The sequence below is a fragment of the Empidonax traillii genome, unplaced genomic scaffold (genome assembly GCF_003031625.1).
Source record: "Empidonax traillii isolate 1590-97213 ecotype Southwest subspecies unplaced genomic scaffold, ASM303162v1 scaffold364:size1245619, whole genome shotgun sequence".
Classification (NCBI taxonomy): domain Eukaryota; kingdom Metazoa; phylum Chordata; class Aves; order Passeriformes; family Tyrannidae; genus Empidonax; species Empidonax traillii.
The window spans coordinates 900,112-927,998 of NW_020955557.1; the positions used below are offsets into that span (position 1 = coordinate 900,112).

The 27,887-nt window shown below is 41.0% G+C and overlaps 1 protein-coding gene across 9 annotated transcripts in view; it reads right to left on the reverse strand.

Annotated features, from left to right (window-relative positions):
• The window catches only part of TENM2 (teneurin transmembrane protein 2), a 448,458-nt gene that overhangs the window by 124,627 nt on the left and 295,944 nt on the right, over positions 1-27,887 (reverse strand). For all 9 annotated transcript variants that reach the window (XM_027892715.1, XM_027892711.1, XM_027892714.1 and 6 more), the window contains one exon: positions 108-230. In XM_027892715.1, the coding sequence (XP_027748516.1) occupies positions 108-230 (123 nt within the window). The remainder of the gene's footprint in view (positions 1-107; positions 231-27,887) is intronic.

A 27,887-nucleotide genomic window follows, 5' to 3' on the forward strand; every position in this document is an offset into this window, starting at 1 on the left:
TTTTTTTTTTTTTTTTTTTTTTTTTTTTTTTTTTTTTTTTTTTTTTTTTTTTTTTTTTTTTTTTTTTTTAGGGCGGTTTCGCGCGTTCCCCGCGGGTCTGGACCCACCTCTGCCGGCAGGGGCCGTCGCCGGGCCGTCGTCGCCGGGCGGGCGCGGCGGCCGCAGCCCGTTGTTGAAGGTCGGTCCCTCGGCCGGCTGCAGCTGCCAGTTCAGCCCCAGGAGATGCATCGCTGCGGACACAAGGGCGGGAGACAGCGGTCAGCGCGGCTGCTGCCAGTGACACATCTCAGCGCACAACACCGTAAAAGCGACTCGGCTCGGAGGAATGGGGAATATGCGGGGGAAAGAAAAAAAAAAAAACAACTAAAAGGGCAAAAAAGACAAAAAAACCCCCCCAAACAAACAAACAAAAGCACGCCTGGTGACTCACACACATCTCAGTTTTGTGCAGTTATCAGATCTCCTAAGTTACTGAAGGCAAAATGCTTTACAACCCAGTCGATCACAGCAAGCGTTCTGTTCAGACTGGCATCATGTACCACTTTCCCGACTCACACGTTGTCGAGGGGACACATCCTGGGAAACAAAGCACTGCTGCAAGCACCAGCTCTGAGTTTAAATTATAGGTGGTAATTTATACGTTGATTATATAATCAGCTTTAGCCCTACGTATACTAATCACATTGTAATGCAATTACTTTGTGTTTAGTACAACTTATTTAAATCAACAGATTAGAATAATAAAATCAGAATGGTTTGGGTTGGAAGAGGCCTTAAAGCTCGTTTTGTTCCAACCCCCTGCTATGGGCAGGGACACCTCCCACTATCCCAGGTTGTTCCAAGCCCTGTCCAACCTGGCCTTGGACACTTGCAGGGAAGGAGCATCCACAGCTCCTCTGGGTAACCTGTGCCAGGGCATCACCACCCTCACAGAGATGAATTTCTTCCTAACATCTAACTTAAACCTACTCTCTTTCAGTTTGAAGCCATTACACAGCCTCTGTCTTCATTTTGTCGATTAAACTTTTCTGACAACCCCAGGGCTTTGCCAATGCTTTGACCTCAAAATCCTGAGCCACGCAGGGTCCCGCCCAGGGGGGGTTTGCCTGCTCACAGTGCCTGCTCGTGGCCTCTCCAGACACACCCACGGCAGAGGCAGGACTGTGTGTCCCATGTCAGAGGCTGTGCAGCTGCACCTGGAACATAAACTGTGGAGTGGGAGCAAGGCCAAGGCACCCCCCCTGCAAGTGCATGAGTTACAGGCACTGTGGCAGGGCTAATTGAATAAGTCCTGTGCATAATGCATGAGACTTGACAGGTCTGAATCGTTCAGCCAGTGGATTTATGTGCATCTTCACCTTGTATAAACAGAAGCTACCTGCAAACATCTCCACACTTTCATCATATTATCCCCACGGCATTCTCACAATGCAGAGCAGTGGTGAGGGATAGAAAAGCCCACCAAGCTATTTTTATTCCCTTTCTTTACGCCCACCATCAGCACTCTTCCTGCTTACACAGGTAGTGTGCAAACATATATACCACAGAGAACAGCATTTCCAGTTATGTTAAGAAGTGTCTGAGAGGATTCACTGTCAGTTCAGGAGCAGAAAATAAATGTAATTATGGGCATCCTTAGAATTGTTCACCTCTGCAGTGTCAGATCCACACCACATTAGCAGATATTTTGCATCCAATTCCAAGCAACTGCAGCAGAGCCGGTGTGGTCACAAATAGCCCAGCAGTGGTCACATGCTAAAGTGTTCAGAGATGAATGGGAGGGATGGGAAAGGCAAAAGACTTCTCACAGGAACTGCCATTTACAGTGTTTGAGCCATCACTCAGATAATCTCTGAATACAGGGAATCCATTTAGACGTGATCTATTCACATAAGTACTCCTAAAACCCAAGAAAACAAAACACCTCCCATCCCCAGAATCCATCTATTCCCATCTCCTGAAAAGCTCTCAGCACACAATCTGTGCAGAGTTCAACCTTTCTGACAAAAGCAGCTGGGGAGCAAGACAGCTTTCCTAACACCACCTTCCCCCGGCCATATCTACGGACTAAGCAGACTTCTAAAAACAGGAAATAAAATCAAGAGACATTTTGTGCGAACAGGGCAGTTGCCAGATTTCACATTCATGCTGAATTTACAATTTTTTTTCTATTATGAAAAAACCCAAAACATTAAAGCTTCCGATATGTTAAAAAAATACCAGGCATGAACCCGAAAAGGATGTTTTGCTGAGAAACTATTCAAAATTTACTACTAGGGAATGTTTACGAATTCCTTGAAAATATACAATTGTTTTATTCAGTTACAACTTTTGTTTGTTTGTTTTGCCAAAACAAGCATTTCAAAAGGCTTTTTCAGTCTAATCTCAAACAAATAATTTTCTTTTCAGCACTGCAAACGAAATTGAAAAATCCCTCAGAAAGCTCAAACACCACCAAGTCGCAGCTCAAGCAGACTGTGCCCGTGGAGCAGAGACAACTGTGCTGGGGCTGTGACCGAGCTGGGGATGGAGGCAGAGGAGCAGATTAGGGCGTGTTTGTGCTGTCAGCAATTCCCACACCACGCACAGGCACCGGGTTCAGCTGGACCAGCCCCGACAGCCAAGAGTGCGTAAAGATTAGGTGCGTTTCAAAACCCCGACACGAAAACAAGTCACAGAGGAGAATTAGACTTTTGTGGTTTATAGTCTCAGTGTATCTATTCAAAGTTGCAATTTTTTCATTTCATTGCAAGCACAAGCATAAATGTAGGTCACTTGCAGAGATGAAAGCCTGCTGCTTCCAGTGTGCACCAGTCCTTACAAAGGAGAGATAAGGAAATCATAACTAATAGTCTGTCCAAGAGAATTATAGTTGCTACCTTATAATTACCAGGTAAATTCAGACAAGGAATTATAAAAGATCTTATTAACATGGTATTAAAAAACCCCTGTGATCCATCTGCTTCCAAGCACACCATGGTTTCATTAATAACTTCACTGCTCTGTGTTTTAATCATAGATGCACGTTAGGCAGAGGAGCAATTAGAGCTCCTTCCTAACGGGGCAGGGATTTTTGCATGTCTGCTCTGCCCCTCGCAGAGCCTGAGAACCTCCTGCCCAGCTCACACATCCATTAGGTGCGCTACAAACTTCCACTAAGACAGCTCAGGTCACAGACACGAGGAGCGTTCACCTTCTACCAAGAATAAGTCGAGGAAAGTGTGTCACGGGGGCCTGGGGGGAAAGCTCCGTGTTTGCACTGCAGCCAGCCAAGCTGACTGGCAGCCGAGCAGGGAGAACAAGGAGAAACCCATTCTCTCCTGCTTCGCAACGCTAGGAGATGGCAAATTTATATGATTAACCTTTTGTTCTGGTAATCAAACAAAAATGCCTCCAGCAAAGGAATAAGTAGAAGCCCGTTTAATTAGAAATACAGGGATCCATTCAGATGTTGAATGCACGTGTGCCAGAGGAGAAATTTGGGCTAGTGAATTTGTGGCTGTTTCCTTTTTTTTTTTTTTTTTCTTTTCTATTCTGAAACTACAACAAAATAATCTTCATGTCTTTGCCTTCCCAACAACACATTTTCATCAGTACTGGCCACAAGGACATAACTGGCCATATTTTCTCCAAAGGATGTTCACCAGACAGCTGAGTTGTGATACTCAGCCAAAACCAATCATCAAAATATTTTCCAAACTAGCCTGCTTACTCAACACATTTCCAGGGGTCCACATTTGGTTTATAGATTAACCTTTGGAGACAAACACATCCCTGAAGATTTAAAACACAAAGAGATGCCATTTTATCTGTATGGTGTATTCATAAATAACATTTTACAGAGCGTTTATGTACATTTTGTAGGTGTTATTTTTACGTGTTTGCTTTTTATCCTCTCAACATTAAGCATATTTTCTGTCTCTGATACCTGATTTTCTAACACTGAGCTTGTCAGAATTTATCTGGTCCATCTAGTAACTCAGAATAGTGGACTGTGTATTTATGTTCTCTAAAACACGAGAATTCAGAAACAATAAATTTTGAAGTAAAACCTTTGAGATTTAGGTAAAAAATAATAACCTCTCACTCCCACCCCAGCAATACACACATATACACAGAGTGAAAGCACCTGGAAGCTAAACCTGCATTGCCCATTAAGAACAAAGGCACAGAACTGGTTCATCACTCCAGGTGGCAGAACTGTCAAGGATCAGTCTCAGACTTACATAAGATAAAGGTTGCCAGAATGAATCACATATTATTGCAAGAAGTGAGAAAAGGTAAAAAAATACACAGAAGAATGATAAAACTTACATGCAAAATTTTCTTGAATGTTCTTCAAGACTCAGTAGTGTCCCCACACTCCTCTTTGATTAGTCCTCTCGTTCTGGCCATAAACCCACTCCATTCAGAGTTCAGCCTAATGGACAGTGGTTTCCAAGCTCTGGAAGCTCTTTGTCTTATCTTTGTGTTCCTGTCACTCTTGACCTTGTATTTTTAAAATGAGAGACCTCTGGTGTCTTTGTGTGCTACAGATCTCCCTGTGGCACAACTCAGTGTCTGCCAATAGGCAGTGCAGAATGAGGTTTTCACTTATCCCTTTACTCCCTGGTATTCCTTCTTAAAGTGAGAAATATGCAGATTAATGATCCATCATTTCCCTCAATTCCTACTGCAACTTCCCAGTTAGGAACTCGAAAATATGCACTGTTTGCTTGTTAGAAAATAGGTATTCCCTAAGCAACTCAAAAAGATGGAAAGGTTATAAAAGTAAACAGGATTCAGATTATTTCCATATTTTAATTTTCCAAGTTGTCATGCTTAGTAAACCCTAAATTATTGTCATTCAAAATGAACTCATCAAAGTATGATTTCACTTTGTCAGATAGAGTGACACCACGTTTGCCTGAAGTAGGCCAACCTCTTTTCACGTGAAAAAGAAATTACTCCGTTATATCACGAACAACGTGAGCAAATAAATCCTAAAAGCACATTTCTGTACAGAGGCCACTGTATTACAGCAGCAGAAATGCTCAGAGTTTTCTTCCCATCCACTCGTGAGGTGAACAATGATGTAACTCTGGCTATGCCAGTACACTCGGTCTTGAGCAACATCAATGTAATTTCCAAGTCAGGCCTAATGAGTCACAGACATGATGAAACAAAAGGTACCTAATAAATCTTAGCATAATTTAATTTCATAGCATATATATTCGAAGACCTATCTGCGCATCTGGTTTTTATTTCATATGGTCTGGACACTGTTTTAATGCACCACAGTATTTGAATGAAGAAAAAGAAGTTTAGTGCTATACACCTGTGGGTGCATATACAGGAATAACCCAGATAACTTGAAAAGAGTAAAAGCATCCCCCCAAAAATTAAAAAATAATTAAACATTATTGCATTCTTACTTTGTATTAAATGTTACTCAGCTGAGACTCGTGGTCCTTTACTAGTTATTGCCTCTTGATCATGCAGCAGAAGTCTAGAAATACCAGAAGTTGATCTTACTGATCCCAATTATTATTCATAAAATAACAGTTACTTAAAAGACTAGAAACACAGTAATTTAAAGTTCTTCTGCGATTCCTCTGGAGAAATAGGTTCAAGTTCAACCCAAGTCACAAGCGAAACGAGTGCATTCGGCCCATTCCCCAGTGATTACTTGCCCCCATTACAGAATGAATGCACAATCCATCACAGCTGACAACCTCTCCTCAAGAGATGCCCAAGACAGGAATAGCAGGGGTCTGAAAGTCAGAAAACAGCAGCTGAGGAACTGTATGGGAAAAACTTGAATGGTGACTGAAAGAAAACACTCCACTTGATCCTAACTAGTGCTTTTGGGTCTCTGCTGAGGAGCACGGATCCTTGGGCAGCTGTAACAGGGGAAGCAAGAAGCCTCTCACACCTGAATAGGTAACAAGACAGTTCACAAACACACACATACAATCAAAATTTACTGACCCAAATCTCAGCTGAGATTTTTGCCATATTTTGCTAACGTGTCTTACAATTAACAGACGCTGAACACAGAGGACAGCGAGGTCTGCAAGTGTTACTTAAGTACAAAAGGCCTCTCCCACAAAATTTGGTCTTGGCAGCAACTATGCCTGACAAAGATTTCAGTAAATTGTGGATGATTTACGGAGGCTGACACCATCCTCTGCTCCATCATTCTGTTGGCCAGCCTTCAGCCACATCTGCAGCAGGAGCCACAGGATGCAGCTGGAACGGGATATGATTCCCTGACGACGGCTGAGGCAGGTGTCTCAAAGAAAGCCACTGCATCCAAAGACCTGAACTCACAGTTACACTGAAGCCCTTTCATTTTATGTTACTGGCAGAAAGGGGCAGTGTCTCCAGGATCTATAACCTTAAATCCTCCAGTTTAACATATAATAAAGTGCTTGAAAAACCATTACCAAAGAATATAAGTCTTGTTACTTAAAAGAAGCAGTTTTAAAATAAGCAGTGTGAACAAGTAGCACCTTTCCTGGCTAGAAAAATAATGACATCTTTCCTCAAATTCAAGACTCGCTGCCAGAACTTTCTGTTCTTCCTTGAATACCTAGTGTGACTGTGACAAGGATGCCAGAGCCCTCCTGAGGGTATCCAAGAGAAAAATTCATCTCATTCCCACGCCTTTTTCTAAAACAAAAACCACATGGCTTGCTGGGTGGACGCCTGCCACTTCTGATATATTATCTACAGGAATGTCTGAAGTGCTGTTTGAAAAATCCAAACCTATGATCCAATAGAAATTCCAAACGGAAACAGGCTGTGCAGGGAGGGGGCACAGTCTGCATTATTCAAGAGGAGGCCTGACCGAGAACTGCACAAGGACAGAACATAACCGAGCTACTGGGCCAGAAAACGGCAGATGAAATTTAAACCCAGTTAAACTAAAATAGCACACACTGGAGAGGAGTAATCCTAACTTCACATATAAAATAATGACCTCTGAGCTGACTGTTATCAAACAGAAGGGAAATTCTGGGCTGGATGATAAAGTTCCCTGAAAATTTCAAGTAAGTCAAAGATTGAATCAGTAGGGGAAGGGTGAACAAAGCAAGGAATATTGTTGTGCCACCACTCCTCATTTCAGAAAAGACCTAGAAGGACCAGAGGGTGGAAGATCAGTAGGGAAAAGTACATACATGCTTTGCCTGTTCTTACAGGATAACCATTTTTGGATGTTGGAGCCAAAATAAATTAAACTTGACATATCCAACCCAACACAGCTGTTCCTACACATATACAACACCCCTTGGTGTATCCACCAGTCCCGAGGCTTCCTGAAGTGTTTGATACGAGCTTATCCCCTACATTGTACCCCAGCACATCCCCACCCATCCACCAGCCCAGACAACCTAGGGAACATTCCCTGTGACACATCACAGGCAAACCCTGGAATTTTTATGCCATAAAGCATTTCCTAGAAGCTGCATGTCTTTTAGACCGAGAATGTAGTACATAAATGGCAACTGCTGTCATGCCACAATGTTTGTGCAGGTTCCTCAACCCGGTGTAGCTGTTCATCAGCACAAAGGTAAATACTTTCTTTAATTAACAGCACAGCAGAGTCAGTTATAATTATGAGGAACGCATTTTCAAAATATCTTGCTGGAGATCTCAAGGGCACAGCAGATAAGGATTTAACTTCTACAGAGTTGATACCAGAGATTAAAGACCAGCTAAAAAATTAAGTAATTCTCCGGACTACCAGCACTTAGGGTATTTATGAACTCGTGTTTTAATATTAATGACTAAGAATCCTACAGACCTCATACAAAACATTTGGATGTATTCCTGATTATATTGCTTCCTCTACTTGTGAGCATTCAACTGTTAGCAGGCAAGGTTAAAGTAGCATTTCAAAAATAGATCACTTGCTCTAAATTTAATACTTCTGTTGTGAAATGTATGCAAAAAGTCCTGCTTATTGACTGTGACCATTGAAGCTCAACAACAAATAGATGGCTTACTTTCAAGGTCATTCATTCTCAGCAATTCATCTTAATCATCACTATGCTATTTGCTGTGCACTACGTTTTCTCAATAAATTTAAATTAAAAGTTCATTTGGGAACTCCATATAAAGCATTATCAAAATACACAACTTCAGGAATTAACAGATCACGCTATTTTCAATAAAACAATAGGCCTGCCTATATTACAGCTAGAGAGGACAAAAAAGAACCATTTTGCTGCCTTATTTATCCTACCCATAACATTGAACAAGACCTCTCACTTCTCAGAGTCACTTTTTTTAGTTTACAATGCTGAAAATGGGGAATTCCATTAACTATAATGGCACTGCTGTGCATTTTTATATCTTAAAGCATGTTTTTCTCCACTTTTCCATCAAATGAATTAAGCCCATGTTGTTACCCCCATACAAACCTCTGTATGTCACCCAGCCACAAGTTTATGTTCTTGTTAATTGTGCCTGAGCTCTGCAACAGTTTTATACCTAAAATAACAACAACATTTTGTAACTTTCCAGAGAGAATGGCAGTGGATTTTCTGGCTACAAGAGGAAAGCCATGAAGGCTGATTAAACAGTAAGGTTATGAAAAAAATGAACGTAAGAAATCTCAGGCTGCCATTCCTGGTGGCCTCCTCACTGCTGCAGACAATCCACCTCTGGGCTTCCCTCATCCAGAGAGTTCCTGTAACCACAGGCACAGCAAACTGGAATTTCAGCACCTCACTCTCAGGGATGTTAGTTGAGGGAATCAGAGGCTGACCCTCAGCTTTGGGGACTGTTTGCTGGGGAAGAGGGCTGAGCACAGTGCCCCTCTGCACGGCACAAATGTCAGTCGTGCCCCATCGCGCCTTTCTGGAGACACAATGGAAAGGAAAGTTGACTTCACACAATCTTCAACATAAGAAAGAAATCCTTAGGCATAATTTCACCCTCAGCATGTAAACTCTTTCAGACAATAAACTGTTTAGAACAAGGCTTCTGCTTTGAAGCATCCAGCCCAGGAAGTGTTTTATAGAAATACCATAAAGGATCTACGAATGAGTGCATTGTTGTCAGCAGCAGCAAAACTTCTGCTAGGAATTAATTGCTTTCTTTTGAATAAACGTTATTAAAGATGAAAAAGGAGATGGAAGGAGGGCTATAAGATGCTTCATTGTCATTGTGTTTACACAGAAGAAATAGGGGGACCCAAGAAAAGTAAATTTTTTTTAAATTGATCACCCCCTCCCTCCAAGCTGACTTGATTTCTTTTCCCTGTGCACGTCAATAAACTGAATGGAATGGATTTTCAGAGCACAGCATGAAAGATATAGCCACAAATCCCATTAGTAGTAATGTGATTTGTGTGCTTATCTGCCATGCAAGGCTTTGAAAGTTCATTCCTCTATTTCCATCTTCAGTTTTTCTACTTCCAAAAATACTTGAAAAGCTTACACACACTTGCAGCTACTTTGGGGGTGGGGGGAACTGGAGGATGTGAAGACCTAACCCCCAATTCCAAGGAAAACAACAGTCAGCAGAGCTCCAGCCTGCAGGAACATGACTTGTACCTTGGGTGGGTGTTGGTTCCCCAGCCACTGCTTGGATGGGCTAGAAAAAAATCAACCCTGGATTAGACTTCAGCTTTTCCTGCTTCACTCTTCTTTACTGAAGTGTTTTGATTTTGTGCCACTTTGAGCAATCTTTTTGTCACAAGAAGGGTAACAGCATTGCATGCTGCCTTCAGAATCTGGAATCTCACGACAAAGACCTTAAAAGAGAAGCAGAATACAGTGCACTATTCATTTATTCTCATGACAGCCCTTAGATTGTACAGAGCGTAGAGAGCTGGCACACGATTAATCAGCTCCCGAGACTGTGCAACGTGAACTCACTTCTTATGGCAATTTCAAGAGTCAAGGCTCCAATCTTTTTGGTCTTGCATCTGAACTAGATGGCTGGAACTAATAAGAAAAGTGTATATATTTTTATTTACCCAATACAGCATCTTTCAGCCTGGAAGGTCCCTAATCACATTATACAATATCCACTTTAGCAGCTTTGCCAAAATACTGCCAACTTCTGAAACGAGCTTAGAAGAGCAGAAAGGGATGCTCTTAACTCAGAAACAATGGAAAACCTTTTTTTTTTATTTTTTTTCTTCCCAAGCAATTGTGAGCATTCAATGTTAGTACAAAGCAAATTGAATCCAATTTTAATTTCACACCTAAAAGACACCATCATCATGAACAAAGTAGCCAGCTCATCTTTATTCTGTTTCCAAGAGGAGGAAGAACCTAGATGAGACTTGAAACTGGTGTTTCAAGGAATACAGGCACAAATATACTCTTGCAAATCACTGAGGCCTGAACTTACAAGCATTAGAATAACTGCTTTACTTTTAATACTGATCATAAACCTAAGGGATATCATGTCAAACATTTATTCGACTACGTTCATCTTCTGAAACTGCAACTGCCCTAATCTCTACAAACATGTTGAACAAGATTTTCATAATCTCACTGTTCCAAAGCATTCAGACCTTGGCTCACCCTCTGATTGTTAGCCACACTGATAAGAAAATAGTTTTTACCTTTATTACTCCCTTGCATACGCTGAATGAAGTGAAACTGCATGATTATGAATGGCCACAATTCCATCCACAGAACAAAAAAAAGTGTAATTTCTAATCACAGGATATATTCTTCCTCCAATAGAAATGATACAGAATTAATTTAATCACCTGATAAAAATCACAATTTAAAACACTGCATGAATGATAAAGTTTAAGGTTTTACTCTCTACACAAAGTAATTATTGGAGTTAAAAGTTCATTACAAAGAGGAAATAAATCCAAAGATGAAAAGTAAAGATGATTTCTTCTCCCAAAGCTTCTCATTCATTTTCAACACTATAAACTGTTTAGACTTCTTTCACAATATGCTTCAAAAGGTGTATATATAAACCTAACCTAAATCATATCTCGATACTGACATAAAGGTACAGATTATATTTAGCATCTAAGCAGATTTAGTCTTTCTATAAGCCTTGAAAAGCTGACATTATTAATGTATTGTGATTTAGATTTCCTACTGAGCCAGAATAGAAACATATGAAAATCAAATAGACAGATTTTATTTGATAAATATCTTATATAGCCAGTCAGTTACAGCGACGTAACTCACATTCTTTTGTGAGGGTTGGGGTTTTTTTGTGGCAGTTTCAAAAAAAAAAAAAAAAAAAAATTATCAAAGTGGACTCAGGTATATTTCTGAGAATTTTTTTTCCATTGCCCTTTCATGATTTCTGTTAATCATTTCTCACATTGAATGTACTAGAATTATTTCCGATATTCTACCTGTTGGTAGAAGGAAATCCTGGCAGATTTCCAAGTCTGAAGTTTGCTTCACAGGAAAAACAATGCTTATAGCAAAAATGTTATAGCTTTCAGAGACTGAAATCTTGCCCTCCTGCATCTGTGCCTTCGCATCTTCCCATCCAGAATTCCAGAGCGGGTAAGGAAGTGCAAGCTGGGAGTGAGGGCAGGATTTCCATGTGATCACACCAGGATGGGAGCACATGAGAAATCAGGGAAGGGTTTTGAGGTGCCAGGATTTCAATCTCAGATCTCTGCTTTATTTTGAAGCGGCAGAACTGCAAGTTTTCAGACTGCGGCAACGGACGTTTTACAGGGAATTTCTGTGTGTTCATGCATGATTACCGGTTGCATCACCAGAACATCCTGTTATACTATTTCATCAGCCAGTATAGGAAGGAATAAAAGCTTACATGTACCCCTAAAGTCCCAAGAAACATCATGACAGCCCACCAGTCTGTGTAAGTCCACTTCAAGCACTGTGCACCATGAATAATGGAAGACATTTTTATTTAATTTGGATACCTACATCACAATTAATCTAAGGAACATCATCATAAGAGACACTTAATGAAATATTAATATTTGTATTAATTTTCTTTACGTATTATATCTCAAATTGCTTCTTATAACATGGGGGTTTACAGACTAGCTCGATTTGATCTTCTTGACATAAAAAAAAACCCCAAATCACTGCAGAGATTGCAGAAATCACTGTTACAGATGGAGCTGCTGCCCACAACAGAAAAATGACTCCAGCTTAATGTACAGAGCATCTGATACCTGATCACTCTAATGAAGCTTTCCTTGCATGCAAAATGATGCAGCAGCCAACTCCACTGCCTGAGGTCAGCAATGCAGAATGCTCATCATCAGTCAGTTTAGAGCAGTTTAAAATCAAGGCCCATTGTCATCAAGGTCAAAATTGTCACTGACTTCAGTGGAGAGAGCTTCCCTTCAGAACAACTCTATTTATTTTAAGTATTTGAGGCCGTGAATATCATAACAATGGCTGAAAAAAATAGTGGTTTTTACAAGCAACAGCAATGCAACCCCTAAAAAACTCCACCCTGCAAAGTCAACAGTTTAAATTGAAGGGTGAATTGGACATGAGCTATAGTGCATTAGCATATGTATCACTGTATACAATTAATTAATGAATCACAGAATGAAATACGAGCTAGATTACATACCCTCAAAAACCTTTGCCTTCAATTACATACACTTTGTAAGGCATAACTGAATTGTGTTACACGATTAATACAACAAATTTTAATATATGTAACAACTTTATTTAGTGATACCAATAAAATAACAGGGAATTATCCTTCAAAGAGAAGACAACTCACACTACAAGGGGCAACATAAAATATATGGTGGCTAGAACTCCACATTAGTACTTCACAGCTAAAGCTCAAGCTCTATTTCTTCATGTCTGTTACCCCCAGTTGGCTGACAACCAAACCAGGATTATATATCTTTTTCCTCTGATGGATGAAACAGTAAATACTATATTTTAAGGAAACCCCAAACCCTAAACTATATTGAAAATCTATCTAGCATTTCAGCCTCACTCTTCACTATGAAATTTATTTTCCTTTTTTTTTTTTTTTCCCCTTTCAAGAATTTGCTTCATCTTGGTAGCAGGTATCAAAACAGCTCCTCAATAACTTAAAAGAAAAATGACTAGTAACTCCTCAGTGTCACTGTATCTGACAAGTTTCTGCAATGTATTTACCTTCTTCTTTCACAACATTACGAACATTAAGAACCCAGAAAGTGCCACAGCTGAGATTTTTTTTTTTCCCATCCATCTTGATTTGAAAAAGATGCATTTGATTTTATGGTCTAATAGAGAAAATCTGCTTCTGTCTAATGGAAGTGGCTGTCCGTACTAATTAGTGAGAAATAAAACACACACAACCTCTTTTTCTGCTAGCATATGAACTGAAACGAAAATGAAGACACTACCAAGCCTATTCATACATCTTTACAGATCTCACCTTCTAGGATAGGTTTTAAAAAAAACATCAAAAACCCCAAACCAACCCTGAGATAACACCTACAGAGTTATTTCACCAATTTTTCCCACTGAAATGTAATTTTGACAATTTAATGACTGCATTCTTTCAAAAATAACAATGGCATTGTATGACTGTCATGCAAATGTAACTCAGGATTGCTATGAGTTTATAACATTGTTTCATAAACCTCTTCACATCCCATGGCTTTGCAGAATTTACGTGAAGTGCAGCTCTCACTTTATTCTTGAAAACTATTTTAACTTTTGCATTCAAGTCCCCGGAGGTAAAATGTCAGCTGAGATTCAGGATTAACAAATTTCCATCCCTACACTGTGTGATGGAATTTTATACAAAAGCAGTTCTTTTTTCGTAGAGGACCACAGGCCTTTGGGATGAACAGTCTCTGGAGCACTGCATTGTTACCACTCTGGCTGCAGAAAGCCCCATGAAAAACCTGTTTTCACACTGTGCTTTCTGAAACACAATATTGGCCAATGCAGCAAGTAATGAAGCTGAAATGCTCAGACACTGCTCGGAACAATGTCAGCCACTGCACAGTGCCAGGGAGGGCTGAGCAGGGAGCGCAGTCCATTCTGCTGGATGCTTCTCAGCCAGACCTGTGAAGTTCTTTGAACCTTCACTGAGCCAATTTTGTATTTGAAATATTTTCAGAACTTATCTTCTCCATTTTAGCCAGCTAGACACAACATACTCCCCTGCTCCTGGCAGGGAACAATGGGAGGGACGGAGCGTGCAGTGGCTAAGCACTCATTGAAAAAACCAGGGGATGCTGCAATAATTGTCCTGAGAGGCTAGAAAGGAAACAAGACTCTATGCTGACAGCTTAGCTCAGCGTGAACTCTCATTTTTCACATGGAGCTAATTAAAAACTGAAATTAGTTAAATATGGAAATGACACTTGCAAGCACTTTAGCTGAATCCTGGCAAAATCCCTCCAGAGTGCTGCGACACTACCTGCTGCTTCAAAACTCCCCAACTGAATTTCACAGTTAAAAGGCTGAGCAAAGGGAAAGTTATTACAGAGATTTCCAATTCAGAATGTGCCTGTAAAATCCTAAATTAAATTTCATGGTAGCCCTTTCAGTAACGAGGGACACACTGTGCAGTCCAACGATATGGCGCTCAAATAACGTCCCTCCGTGTATTCTCTGATTATCTCACCTTTAGGCACTGTGCTGGTTGTGCCAGCACTGTGCTGCTCACACGGATACCAGCACTACAATGCTACAAAGATAAGCCATGTACTGCTACTGAAGGAGTTATTTGGAAAGCCGTGTGGATGCACAGTGCACAAAAGGAATTAATTCCACTGTTTAACAGCAGAAATCTAAGAAATTCAGAACCCAACAACCAAAATATTTTATGCCTACGATTTTAATTTGTATCTGTGAGTGCTGAATACATATGCAGAGAAGAGCCTATACTGCAATAAATTACATGGCCTATATATCTATCTCGGTGCTTTACAGGCAAGGTAATAATAAAAAGCACTTCTGCATATTTAAATGGGCATAAAGAACCAAGGGATTGGATATGCATAAAAGGTATGATGACTGACATTAGCTTTTTGACTAAAGCACCATGCGAATTCCATTTTGGTGCACGTGACTTGCCTGGTATGCATAAAAGCAAGGGTATTTGCCCAAGGGCAAATATGATTTCTGAATGCAATTTAACAAAACCCGCCCACAGCACAGTTCAGTCTGGAGCCATACCAAGGCATTCAGGATGGCCAATCGCTTTCTAAACAACTGGAGCTTTTTTGGGTTTATTGTTTTCCCTACATTCCATCCCTTTACCCTCGAGGCAATCCCCTCCCACTGGCCTGCTGCCACTATTGCACCAACAAATTTCTGTCTAGGAAAGCCAGCAAAAGATGCCACATAGCATGAAAGCCACTGTTACTCACTCCCAAGTCTGCTGGCAGGGGGTATTGCTGCACCCAGCCTGCCAAAACCTCTTCCCTGGCAGCTATCTGTATAATCTGTACATCAGACCCAGGCTTTGCTAGTCCAGGGCCTTGAAACGTCTCAGCTAACCCAGCTGGAGGGGATCTACTGCAGCTGCACCATCAGACCCTCTCATTTTATTGAATTTTGAATATGCAGTTTCAAAGCAATTCAAATGAATTTGCCCAAGGCCTCAGATCAGTAAAACTACTGATACCACCTGCAGCAGGCTTCCTACATTTGAAGCATTTAAAAACAGGTGACAGGATAGGAGCTTTCAGCGTAAGGACTGACTCTCATGAAAAGCCTGCTAAACAAACTTGGTTATGCCCCATTTTGGCAAGGAAGGAACTGTGTGGCTTTCAGCCCAATTCTCACAATAGCACTGGGAATAATGGGAAGCTCCATTTTAATTATTTTTTAGAATCATGTGAATTTTTTTTTTCAGGTTAAAATGAAAACATTTATTCGATCTGAGTTTCATCTATATTCAAGCATCTCTACGAGTGGAGATAAAGAACAGACTTTGATGAACATATACACTTAACAAGAAGGTATATTAAGAAACCCAGAAGCAAACATCTAGCAGGCTCAAGCCTCTTAATGCCATCCAATTCTTCTTCCAGCAAGCAAAGGCAAAGGATTATATTCCCTATCTAGCAGTTGTCCAAACCCATGGTCCATTTAGAATCTGCCTGATTGACGGGTACAGCTTAAAAACTACTGGAGCCAGAGCTTCCCACTTCCCATGGGACAGGGAGTCAGAGAGCTGCTGCATTCCAGTTTCTGTTGTTTCACTGCCCTGTGTCTGCAGAGACAACCCCGTCTGGAGCAATGATATAGCACATAACCACAACCTACTGCTCTTGTCTGTGGGTTTTTAACAGCACCCATATTATTTGTGCAAGTAACTACACTACTTGGGGAGCAGTATTCTGAAAGAGAGAAATTATTTTTATCATTTTCTTGTTATTCTGTCTTCCTGCCTGAGTATACTCCCAGGAAGATACAGCTTGGTGAGGGAGCCAGAGACGCAAAAGGGGAATCTGGGGAAGGGTACTGAGACACAGCCAGGCAGCTTACTCGGAATAGCAATCATAAGGCAACGATTTATGCCTTTTGAAAGATCTCTAAAGAGCAAACTATAAAGAACTTGCTAGAAAGAACAACACATATTCCAATCAACTAATGATTGCACTTCAAATGTGCAGTGAACTCTCCCAGTCAGCACATGACACACATCTGGGTAAGCTCCACTGGAATAAGACCCAAGGCATTCTTACAAGGGGACATCCAACCAGGCTTTTTTTTTTTTTTCCACTAATGCTTCTGGGAAAGTATTTATTCAAGGAGTAAATGGATATTGGCATAAAGGTGAGAAATTAAGACTGAGGATTTTCATCTTCAGGCACTTAAAGGTATGTAATCATTCTCTCGTCCTTTTCTCTCCTCGCTCACTCAGAAATACCCAGTAAAGTTTAAAAACTTGAATCAAGGAGAAAATCTAAGCCTGCAGTCTCCCTTTGGGGAGAAAGAAGAGAGGAGGGAGCAAAGGGGACTGACAGGCAGAAATACATTATTTATTCTTTCCATAACCAAGACAGCACAGGGGTGTGAGCCAGGGAATTACAGGCACCAAGCACAGTCTACTCCATCCTTTCCCTTGTAGGAACTATTTCAGTGCTCAGAAGATGCAGCATGCCAGCAACGTCATCCTCATCACATGAACCAGTCTCCACATGCAGAAAGCAATGGAGTGAAGACTATTCCCAAAGCTGGGGCCAATAAAGAGCTACTGGTTCCAGGAGGCTGGTGAGCCAGGTACCCCCAGAGAGTTTGCAAGCTGGTTCTTTGAGCCACGGGCAAGAACAAGACTCCTAAGAGCATTCAGCCTCACTCTGAACTGCTGCCTCATACTGACATTCTCTGTAAACAGAGTTTAAAATCATCCCATAAGAAGCAGAAAGAGTCACCTGCTGACTTTGTCAAATAGAGGGTCCTCACTAGGAGCAACATAGGTTTTGCCCCATAAAGTGATTCTGGCATTCTAGACAGTCTAAGTCATTAAATGAATTCTTTGAATTGCAAAACTTTAGTCAAGGTCATTTGCAAATGCAAACCTTGAGTTCAATTATGTTTTAGCAGTAGACGACACAATTACAAGAAAAAAACCCCTGTTTTTATAACTCAACAGCTTTTCCCCTTGGTTATCAATTTTTAAATACAGGGCAAGGATAAAAAGTGTGCTTTTGAAAAAATTCTGAGCACATAAATGTTTCAGATCAGTTCTACTGCACAGAACAAGAAAATGTTTCTTTTAATAGTGTGATTTGATGCAATTTGCCTTATGATTTTTCTTAAGGTACAGCAAATGCTGAACAGAAAATGGCACATATTTCATTTCAAGAAACAGAGCCAAATTCGTCCCTGAATCTTTTTCATGCCCCATTGGTCTAAGCCAATTATTTTCAATGTAGCTATATCAGTGTGGAAGAGGAATAATGCAATCATGAATCAAGTCCATACTATTTTTCATGACAATTCCACTTCAGCAAAGCCTCAGATATAACCTAGTGAACCACAGATCACAGTAATATTTTATAGAATTTATTCAACAAGATGTATTAAATATGCTTACCTTTCTGCCTGTATCCGAGCAACTTAGCAAACCCTACAATATCAGAATGTTGGAAACAAGCCTCCAGTCTTACCTACAAATGCAGATTTTACTTCTAAGACTAGGTGTGCCAGAACTGATGGCCATAATTGTAAGAATAAATTTTCTTGAATGGTGCCATGATGCACATTTTCCTGTATCTGCACCCAGTCCTTAAGGAATCTCTTAATTAATGGTATCATTTTCTAGGCTATTTCCTAGATCTGTCATGTAAATTCAATGGCAGGGATATTAAGGCTTCATTACAGGAGATATCAAAATAAAAGTATCCCTCAACAGCCTAAGTGTTCCATGGCCACCTGTCACATGTTTTATCGTTTCCACTGATTTCAGTAACAGCCCCCAAAGGGGTTTTGTGGTGATGTGGCAGTGCTGGGATAGTGGCTGGATGCAAGGATTTTTAGAGGTCTTTTCCAGCCTTGATGGTTCTGAGATGGTGGGAGTCAAGAACAGTGCAGACTAACAGGAGTTCAACATTGCAGGACAGGGAAAGGAAACAATTCCTTATGGAAAAATGCAACGGGATTGCGAGAAAACCACAGGAGCTGGTCTTCACCAGCCTTAGCTGCATCTTTAGACAGGTGACAATAAATCCATGCTATTCACACTGAAAACTGGTCTACACTAAAGCAACCTGCAGGTTTCCCATGTAAGAGCCAAGCAGCAGCTTAGCTCTGCCCAGGAAGGTACAGCCACTGCCAGCTGTGTGACAGAGTGCAGAGCCACCAGGGCAGTGTCCAAGTGATAATGAAGCCTCAGTAAGAAAGCTGGAATTGAACCCTGCAGTTTGTAACTCAAGATTGTTCCCTCAGTACCTTTCCATCAGCTTCTGCATGATTTAGAGTTTAAATTCAAGCTCTTACCCCTGAGCTCAGTACTGTGAGAGCAGTTCAGGAGAGCTGGATCGTCCCTTCTCAGCCTGGCCCTGTCACCCCAGAAACACCATAACCAAACCCCGTAAAATAAACCTGGGAAGGAGTGCAAGCATTCAGGCAGTGTAAATATTAATGCAGCAGGCACATAGAGCACAATTTCAGCAACACCTCCAGTTAAATATCCTTGTGTTTCGTTCATCAGAAATACTGATAAATGCTGCAACTAAAAACCTGCACAGTTCTCAGCGGCCCCAGCAGCACTGCCTGGGTGCACCCAAGGCACTGCAGACCGAGGTGGCAGAAAGTTATACAGTAAAACATCAAACTGCTGTTTTCCTAAAAGACTAATATGAACTTGTCATTACTAAGAAGTTCTCTTGACACGAGCACTGCGAAGGACAGGAGCTGTGACGGGGATGCAAACCTGCCGTGCCATGGAGGGCCAGGAGGGCTCGTGGTCCTGCACCCACATCCTGGGACTGATCCCAACACTCAAACAGGCTCTGCTCTGTCCCCCTGCTTTGACAGCTCCCAGCTGCTCACCGTGGCACGCTGCTTAGCTTAGTTTGCCTTAAATCCTCCTCGTGGATGGCTGTACTCTGCTTTTGTGTAGGTTGATGATTTAGTGGTTGCCCGCTGGTATCAGAGAGAGAAGCATTTTTCCCTTCAGTGCCTGCTTTGTAAATCAATCACTAAATTATGTGCTACTTCATTCACATTTTTTGGGCCTCTATCTGCCGTAAGACACCTGCTGGGGTGACAACTGACAGAATATATGGAACCTGGGGGAGAGGATGAGGGAAGGCAGGAAGGAGGAGGACTCTGACTGTCTTTGCACATGTGACCTGCTGGCAGAAAGGCTCAGGCAGTGGCACACGGACGCTGTAGATTGAAGCTATTGAATTTTTTAGTAGCACAATACACTGCATAACTTTGCTGTTCCACCAGAACACAAGCACTTAAAGAGCAATCTTCTAAGCACTAAAATAAGATGTACCCAGCTGTGTTTCCATTCACATACATCAACAAGAAAACATGTAATTTTTTACACTAATTCCACAGAGAAATCAAAGAAAAAGAAGCTATCAAAAAAATGGAATAAAATTCTACAAACACTAACTATCTAGAAAAATAAATCCAGTTTTATTAATCTGTATCACAGAAACATGAGTGACTTAAAGCATTTTTGCAACATCTCTCCAGTTTAATCTGTATCAGGTTATTTGGAGGAAATCACAATCTTATTGCCAAGATCAAAATACTCACTGTCTTCTCCACAAAACAACTAGTAAATATTTAAAAGCAATTTGAAAATGCTGACAGAGCTGTTGTTGACATTACATGCAAACAGGTACTGATGACACATCTCCTTATATTTTATCTTTCTTCTGCAAGACCTCATAATTTTTTTTTTGGTTAGTAACACACAAATTGCTTTCCTTGGAATCACACTCAAGATTCCTGCAGATTCTTAAATGAGAAAACCTGGTATCGCCACTAACAGCAACACAAACAAAACACAACCACTCCTACTCCTGACAGCAGTGAAACAAGGAGAGTGTAGTATCAGCATTAGAAGATGGATGAGTGAACCAGAGCTGGGGTAAAAATAGATTACTGTGCAAGCAGAGCAATTCTGAAAGCTTTAGTAAGGGATTGGGATCTGTACCCTCCAAAAGAAAACCAGAGAGTAGAAATCACTGTTCTCTGTCCTTGTTCTGTAACGTTCCTTCCACTGAGATGTATGGGAAATAGAACAAAACTTGTCTTCTTCCCTTCAGAACAAAGCATTAAAGCAAAATATTTTTTCTTTTTACAGCTTCTTACACAGTAGATTGCACTTTAACTTATTATTTTTTTAAAGGTGAACATCCTGCTAATGAAAGACACTGGGCTGATGGTCCCAGAACCTGGTATTTGCCATTTATTCTCAGAACAGGAGTAGCACTGAAAGGTTCCTCAAGCGGTCCAAGCTTCACTCCCACTCTGAAGAAATTGCTCCTTTATCACTGTCTATACCTCAGCTAAAACAACAGTAAAAAGTGACTTAACATTGGGTGTGGGCCAAGGGTGCCACACTGGATATCCTGGTAGCAACCAGTGAATACAGTTAAAGTCATGGGCCTTGTTCCTCTCTACAATCTATTTCTGTTTCTCCTCTGCTTGGCTCTCAGAAGACAATGCAGAAATAGCTGTGCTTCCCCAAGAGGCAGTGGTTCTCAGAAAACAACCTCAAAAGCAACACTCCTCCCCACAGGGACACTAACTTGGGATCCTGAAATAAAACTGGACAGATAAGGCTGTGCTTGGAGAGCAAGTCCTGCAGCCTGAAAGACCAGAGGAAGATTTTAATTGATATGGTACCACCCAAGGCTACAGCCCTGTCCTTGCACGGAGTTACCTGGGAAAAGCAAACGAGCTGGGGAACAAGTGGTTAGGCAGAGCAGGACAGTGAGAAAACCACTCTGACACACAGACCCCCAAAGCTCAGCTGTCCCTCGTACTAAGTTTTAACAGACTAGCAGAACTCAAGCAGTATACTGATACTCTTCATTAAAATAACCACAAAATGTTAGCTGCTCACAAGTAAAGATGTCGAGATGTTAGCAAGAACAAATTATTTTGCCTACTGCAAGGAAAAACAATGTTAAAAAATTGCTCCAAATGAGATGTGAAGATGTAGGATTCCTTCCAAAGCCAGTGTAGTTCAGCTGATGTCACTATTCTAGCACTTGGTGAGGAAGTCACTTCATTATCAACACATACCAACGCTCACACACACAGATCTTTCCTCCCAACTATCTGGAAATGTGCAGGAATTGCATATCATGCTTTGCTGTCCCAACGGGCATGAATTGTCTGTCACACTTTACCACCCTGTGCTATGATTTCTTTCTGAAACCCAGTGCTCTTCCTCACTTCTAGCTATTACGCCACTTTTAAATACCAGAAGATAGAGCCTGATACTACTCAAAAGACACTCAAAACCAGCAGAACCAAGATCCATTTTTTACAGTAATGAAAAATATATACATTACTGAAACTCAATTTAGCCATCTGGAATGTAGGAATAATAACATTTACTTTCCCCACAGTAAAGTGCTTATAAGCTAAATTAGCATTAACTATTATTCATCTCAGTTCTGCAAAACAGTGAATCATAACCTTAACTTCAAGCATTATTTTTAAAAATGAGTAATTTCAATGAGCAGAAAATAAAACTTTTGTCTTTCAAGTCCTCCAACTATCATTATTTACCAGATGCTAATTTAGCCTATTTACAGAAAAAAATCAAGGTTTTTTTTGGCTCCTCTGTGCTAGAATTAATCAGAAGCAGCATGATCCCATGTTTAATTTCAATCACAGCAGCTATTGCTTTACAAATAAATAAAACTTACAAAATTTTTTACTGCTCCTAAACCAGATGTTATTTTTTTTTCTTAAGGAAAATAAAATTTACAATACTGGCATCTACACAAACTTTCGTTTAATTATGAGAACGCCAGAGGATATGGGTTTTCCTTGAATAAAATCCAAGAGTATAAATAAAGCTGCATTTTCTTTAAAGACATCAGCAATAGCTGGGTTGTCTAGAAGATGTCCAGACTATCAAGAATTAAAACATGCATGAGAAAATATAAGCTGGGGAGGAGAGGAAGGAAAAAAACCCTTATGATTAGATCTGTCAACCCTGACTTTAACAAGAGAGGCAAGTGCTACGAGGTAGTACATAGAATTCCTTTGGTAGAGCCAGGACTCAGCTTATTTCAGTTGAAGTTGAAAAAGCTGGTTATCAATTTCCTAGCTAGATTTAGTGAGAGGACAGCAGAATTTCGCCCCATCTGTTAGTCCTTGGCTGGGACACCAGTGCTATTTGTTTTCCTAGCGTGGCATCCCAGCCCATACAACAGATTGATGGTGCCAGAGAGACACCGTGAAGTGGCGCCCGCTCTGCTGCCAAGGGCAGAGAAGAAACGGATGGTCACATCCAGATGATCTTACATTAAGAGAGGGGGAAGTGAAAAATCTGCACTGCCCCCCTGCCTTCCCCCAGCCCTGGCTCACAGGAGACTGCAGCTGACCTTCAGCCAGCGACACAGAGAGCAAACTTCACTTCAGCACTTCACAGGTGTCCAGGAACACTCTCAGCTCAAGTTTTGCCCCAGCCACGGGCTGGGTTTAAAACCACGGTGTCAGGGTGAGAGTTAGAGGGATTTCCCCCAGCTTTGTCCTAAATGTCTTCTGCCTAAAAATTTTCCCAGCGCCCTCTTTCACGAAAAGCTGTATAAGGAAGGGCAGTTTCAGCAGACCCAGCTGATCTGTACATCTGCTGCACAGTCTAGATTAGTGTTCAGTGATCCTTACTATATATAATATAGTATACTAAATATGTAGTACTATATAGTATATATAGTGTGTAAGTATATAGTATATATACATATCTATACAGTGTGTATATTAATGGCCAGTCTCTTCGCGAACGAAGAACCGGGGAAGGTCTTTCCACCTTCCAGCCTGCGCATTGGATTTTTTAGGTGAGACACAGTGTGCGCGGAACTGAGCCCACCCTTTAATCCTGAGGTTCATCTGCCGGGGCCAAGCGAGCTTGGACGGTGGCAGCGAGGTCCTCAGGACGTAGATGGATTGCCTTAAGGGCTAACGAGCTCCATCTGCCCGGGGAGGGGCCCCGACCGGGAATCGAACCCGGGTCTCTGCAGTGACAGTGCAGTGAATTTTCCCCTGGACCACCGGGGGCTCCCAGTGTGTATATATATATACACACAATATATACCACATACAGTGTGTATATATATATATTATATATAGTATACTGAATACATAACTAACTATACTAAAACTTATACAAAACACTGACCTGACCCTGCAGCAATGACAGGTCTAAGGGACATTTCTCCTTATAAAAGAGTACAATTCATTATAATTCATTACAAATGTTGGTGGCCAATACGTACTGGATTCCTCCAAAATAGAAACCACTTCAATATACTGTAAATTGCACCAAAGAAAATAAAACTATTTCCAGTTACTGCCTCATCTATTTTTTGTAAACTTCTACCCTGCTGCAGATAAGTTTACACAAACTACGATCAATTTTCACATTCCTGACTTTACTTACATGTGCATTTCCAACAAACTTTAGAACACTACACATGGAATATTTTCAAGAACGGGCCTAGGGTAAAATTCTGAAAAATACATAAAATAATCAAACTAAAAAACAGGGGAAATATTTTCACAGTTTCTGTCAGTTTACAGAAATATTATTTAGTTTTAGTATAGCACAAAATATTATCTACATCTAAATGCATCTAGTAGCACACAACAAAAAGCAGGTGAAAGAAATCAGTAAAATATTTAGATAAATCAGTTCAATTTGTGGATATCACACACACATAAACACAAACAATGAGCAAACTAGAGACATGTAAAATATAATTCTGTCTACTACAGATTTGGCCTTTTCATAATCTGCAGCCCAAACTCTATTACAAGCTTGCCATTTCAATCCAGACCTTTGACTTCCACAAAAAGGCTTTAGGGAAAAACTGTTTATATTTAGAAAACGCTTTAAAAGGTAAACCGATCATGGAATAATATTATCTTTATCGTAGCAGACTAGTCAGAGGGTTCAAACTGAAATGGCATTTCATACTTAGCAATACTTGTAAATGGCACGTGGGACATTTATATTACTGAAGACCAGGGATTAATGACTGCAGATTTCCAGTCCTTGGGTTGACAGAGGGGATATTTTCATGGAGCTGACCCACATGGGTTTCAGAGGAATCTCCCACCCCACAGCTGGCACTGATAAATAGTGTGACTTGCTAAAGACTGAACACACATTGCACAGTGCATGTTGACATAAATCGTATTTAACAGAGGATATCCCAGCAGAGGAGGGCAGGAAGAAGCCCCACAGTCTTACAGTCACTTTAGAAGTGAGGAGAAAGCAACTAGGATTTGTATTTTCCTTCGGCCAAGATAGAACATGATTGTTTAAATTTTCAGACAAGGGAAACAAAGATTCACTGTTATTTCCCATACAATTGTATGCCTTCACCTTTACCTGCAAGTACCCGTGTTCCTAACCACTGGAATTGTGACCAGCTGAACAGTGACTGCTGAAAATATCTGACTTGCTTTCAAAGCCTTTCTCCTAACTTCTGATCAGTAACTCTTTCTGATGAAGATTTTCATGAGCACCCTTACTGAGCAAAGTAAAAAAATTGCTGCCACCTCGGTATCTGAGGCCTATTTTGCCCTGCAAGGAATAACAAAAGTATTACGTCTCTGAAAACAAAGATTTGGGGTCACACAGCAAAGCTGAGTATAAAAATTTGCACATTTTTGCTAAAAGCATCCACACAGACACTTACTGGTGACCTGCTGCATTCAGTAATTTACCCAAGTGTGAACGCCCTGAACACTGAACTAAGGAAACTGCTTTGTACAACTATAAAAAACAATAATGACAATTGCAGAGTCACGACTACACTAAAGAAAAAGCAAGGTGTGCAGTACATGCAGCCATTACCTTTTCTGTAAACTGCTCTGGGATTGTTGGTGTAGGCAAGTTGCAGCCCTCAGCAGAAACTCTTAATGGAGAGCATTTAAAGCAAAATCTGCTCCAAGTGTGTAAGGGATAGCTTATAGCTGAAGAATAGGAACTGCAGTTCCTAAGCTTTGTGCCCTGAGCTCTGGTATGGACCTTCCTATTCGGAAAAACTAAGATCTGTGCTCAGAATAAGGCTCTGTGCTCAAAGGGTAAAAAATGGGATGGATTTTATGAAGTCAGCCCAAGGCCGTGTGCTGCCCCATCCCTGGGAAACGAAGGAGCACACACTGGTCTCAGGTACCAGGCAGAGGCATCCCCTGTGCAAACTGGCAGTCCAAGGTCCTGGCCCCAGAGCCGCCTGAGGCTGGCAGGGAAGGATTTGTAGCACAACTCACAACCCGCAGTTCATGCTTTTCCTGTGACTTTGGGGCCCTTGAGTGCCAGAATAAGCCCAGGGACTGCACGGATTGTTCTAGGAGGCTGCACCACCTGGTGCAGACCTGAACCCCTCAGCTGTGCTGTACTGAGAACTACTCACATCAAAACATCACCACTCTGCTAAAGCAGCTAATAAAATGTTTCCTACATAAGACTCGGGTTGAAATGCAGGTTGGGGCGCTGATAGCTTTGAACCTGGTATCCAGGAATTCCAAATTCATTGAAACAGCCAATTCCATACTAAATATCCTCAAATCATGGAAACTGCAGGCAAACTGTACGTTTTCAAAAGCTTACACAGCCAAAGGAAAGAAAACCCCCATTGCTAAGAAACCTGTTGTGTATCTGGTACTCCAGGAGTGCCAAATCAATGTTAAGTAAATTGCACTGTGTTTAAAAGCCTTTTCCTGTTCTAGCTGTTTACAGTTTTCTACTGGTAAATATGGAAAAAAAGATGAGTGATTTATGAATGCTCGTTTTAAAAAGTCAAACAACATATTAAAACAATGCTTCATAGCACAGGGAAATGGAGTTAAGCAGACCACTTCCACGGTGATTTTATAAAAAGGAAATGCACAGATTTTTGACAGGAAAAAAATAATCTGAAGATGAAGAGAACTGTGTGTATTAAATGTTGTTAAACCTTTATTTAGCCTAAAGCAAGAGATAAAACTCATTCTGTCAGAGATCTAAAAGAAAAAAAAATCTAAAGAGATGAAAAATCACAGCGTTTCAACCTCCGTAATTTCCCTTTTCAAATATTCCAGGATGAGATTGAGTGAAGCCCTCTACCCAGCTACGTCCTGAAAACCACTACTATTCCCAGCCTCTCTGTTATTATGAGGGGGGGGCAGTGCTGATCAAACGACAGAAAACCAATCAAGGGGCAAGATGCTCCTGCTGTTTTCCTGAAGGTCTCTAAATCCACTGCTCCCAGCAACAATAACCCCCCAGGCCTGATGGGTGCCACTTGCCCATGGCTGCCCCTGGCCCGGCTTGTGCAAGCAAATAACGAGCCCCTGAATTGACCAAGGACTGTCAGAACAACAGCAGAAAACACTGGCTGAGGGAGCACACCAGCAGCTGCAGGAGCATCCTCAGGTGGTGCTCAAGGAGAATGTGTATTTTAATTTGTGGTCCATTTGCTGCGAAAAGACACAAGTTTAAGACATGCCATGGAGGACAATATGGCAATCCAAGCCAAGAAAGGGAAAACAACTTTTCTGTGTTTCTGAGAACAAATAGCTGCCTCTGCCATCACATCATTGTTTTACTATTACCAGCTAATACAACAGCAGACAGAGAGTGCAGCTGCGGTCCACAGAATGGTTGGCATTTCTGGCCCAAGCATAATCCCTCATGTAATGAAAAACCTATTTCTATTTCTGCATCCTCGCTACTCTTCATACTGAAGAGCCTTGCGTCTGTCTCCCATTTATTGAAGCTTATTCTTCATCTAGACAGCCAGAGCTGGTTTGTATTAGAAATTAGGTTTTAAATCACTATTTTTCTATTATTTGTTTTAGGATTTTCAGGAAGCCTCCAGAGGTGCAGAAAAATTCTTCCTGTTGGAAAAGACCCTAATACTCTTCAAGAAACAAGCTCCAAATCCCTAAACCTTCGCTTAAGAACTCTGATGTTTTTAAGGTTCAGATTCAGGCTATAAAGACATTACAAGAGTTAAAATGACAAAAATGTTAAAAAAAAAAAAAAAAGGCAAAACTCCCCCTGCAAGAGTAGGAATAATCAGATCCCTGAGCTTTTCTTAATGAGCAGATTCCATTATGGGCCCTTCCTTTTGCTTTTCTCACGTGGTTGGAGTTTTGCATTTCAGTGATTAATGGAGTCTCAAGATGCAGAAGGGGATATACACAAAGAAAGAAACAACAGGTGAAATAAATTTTTGGCTCAATAAATCTTATGAGCCTAAATTGCATTTCTTTTCTCTTGATTCTCTCTGCTACCTTGTGGCC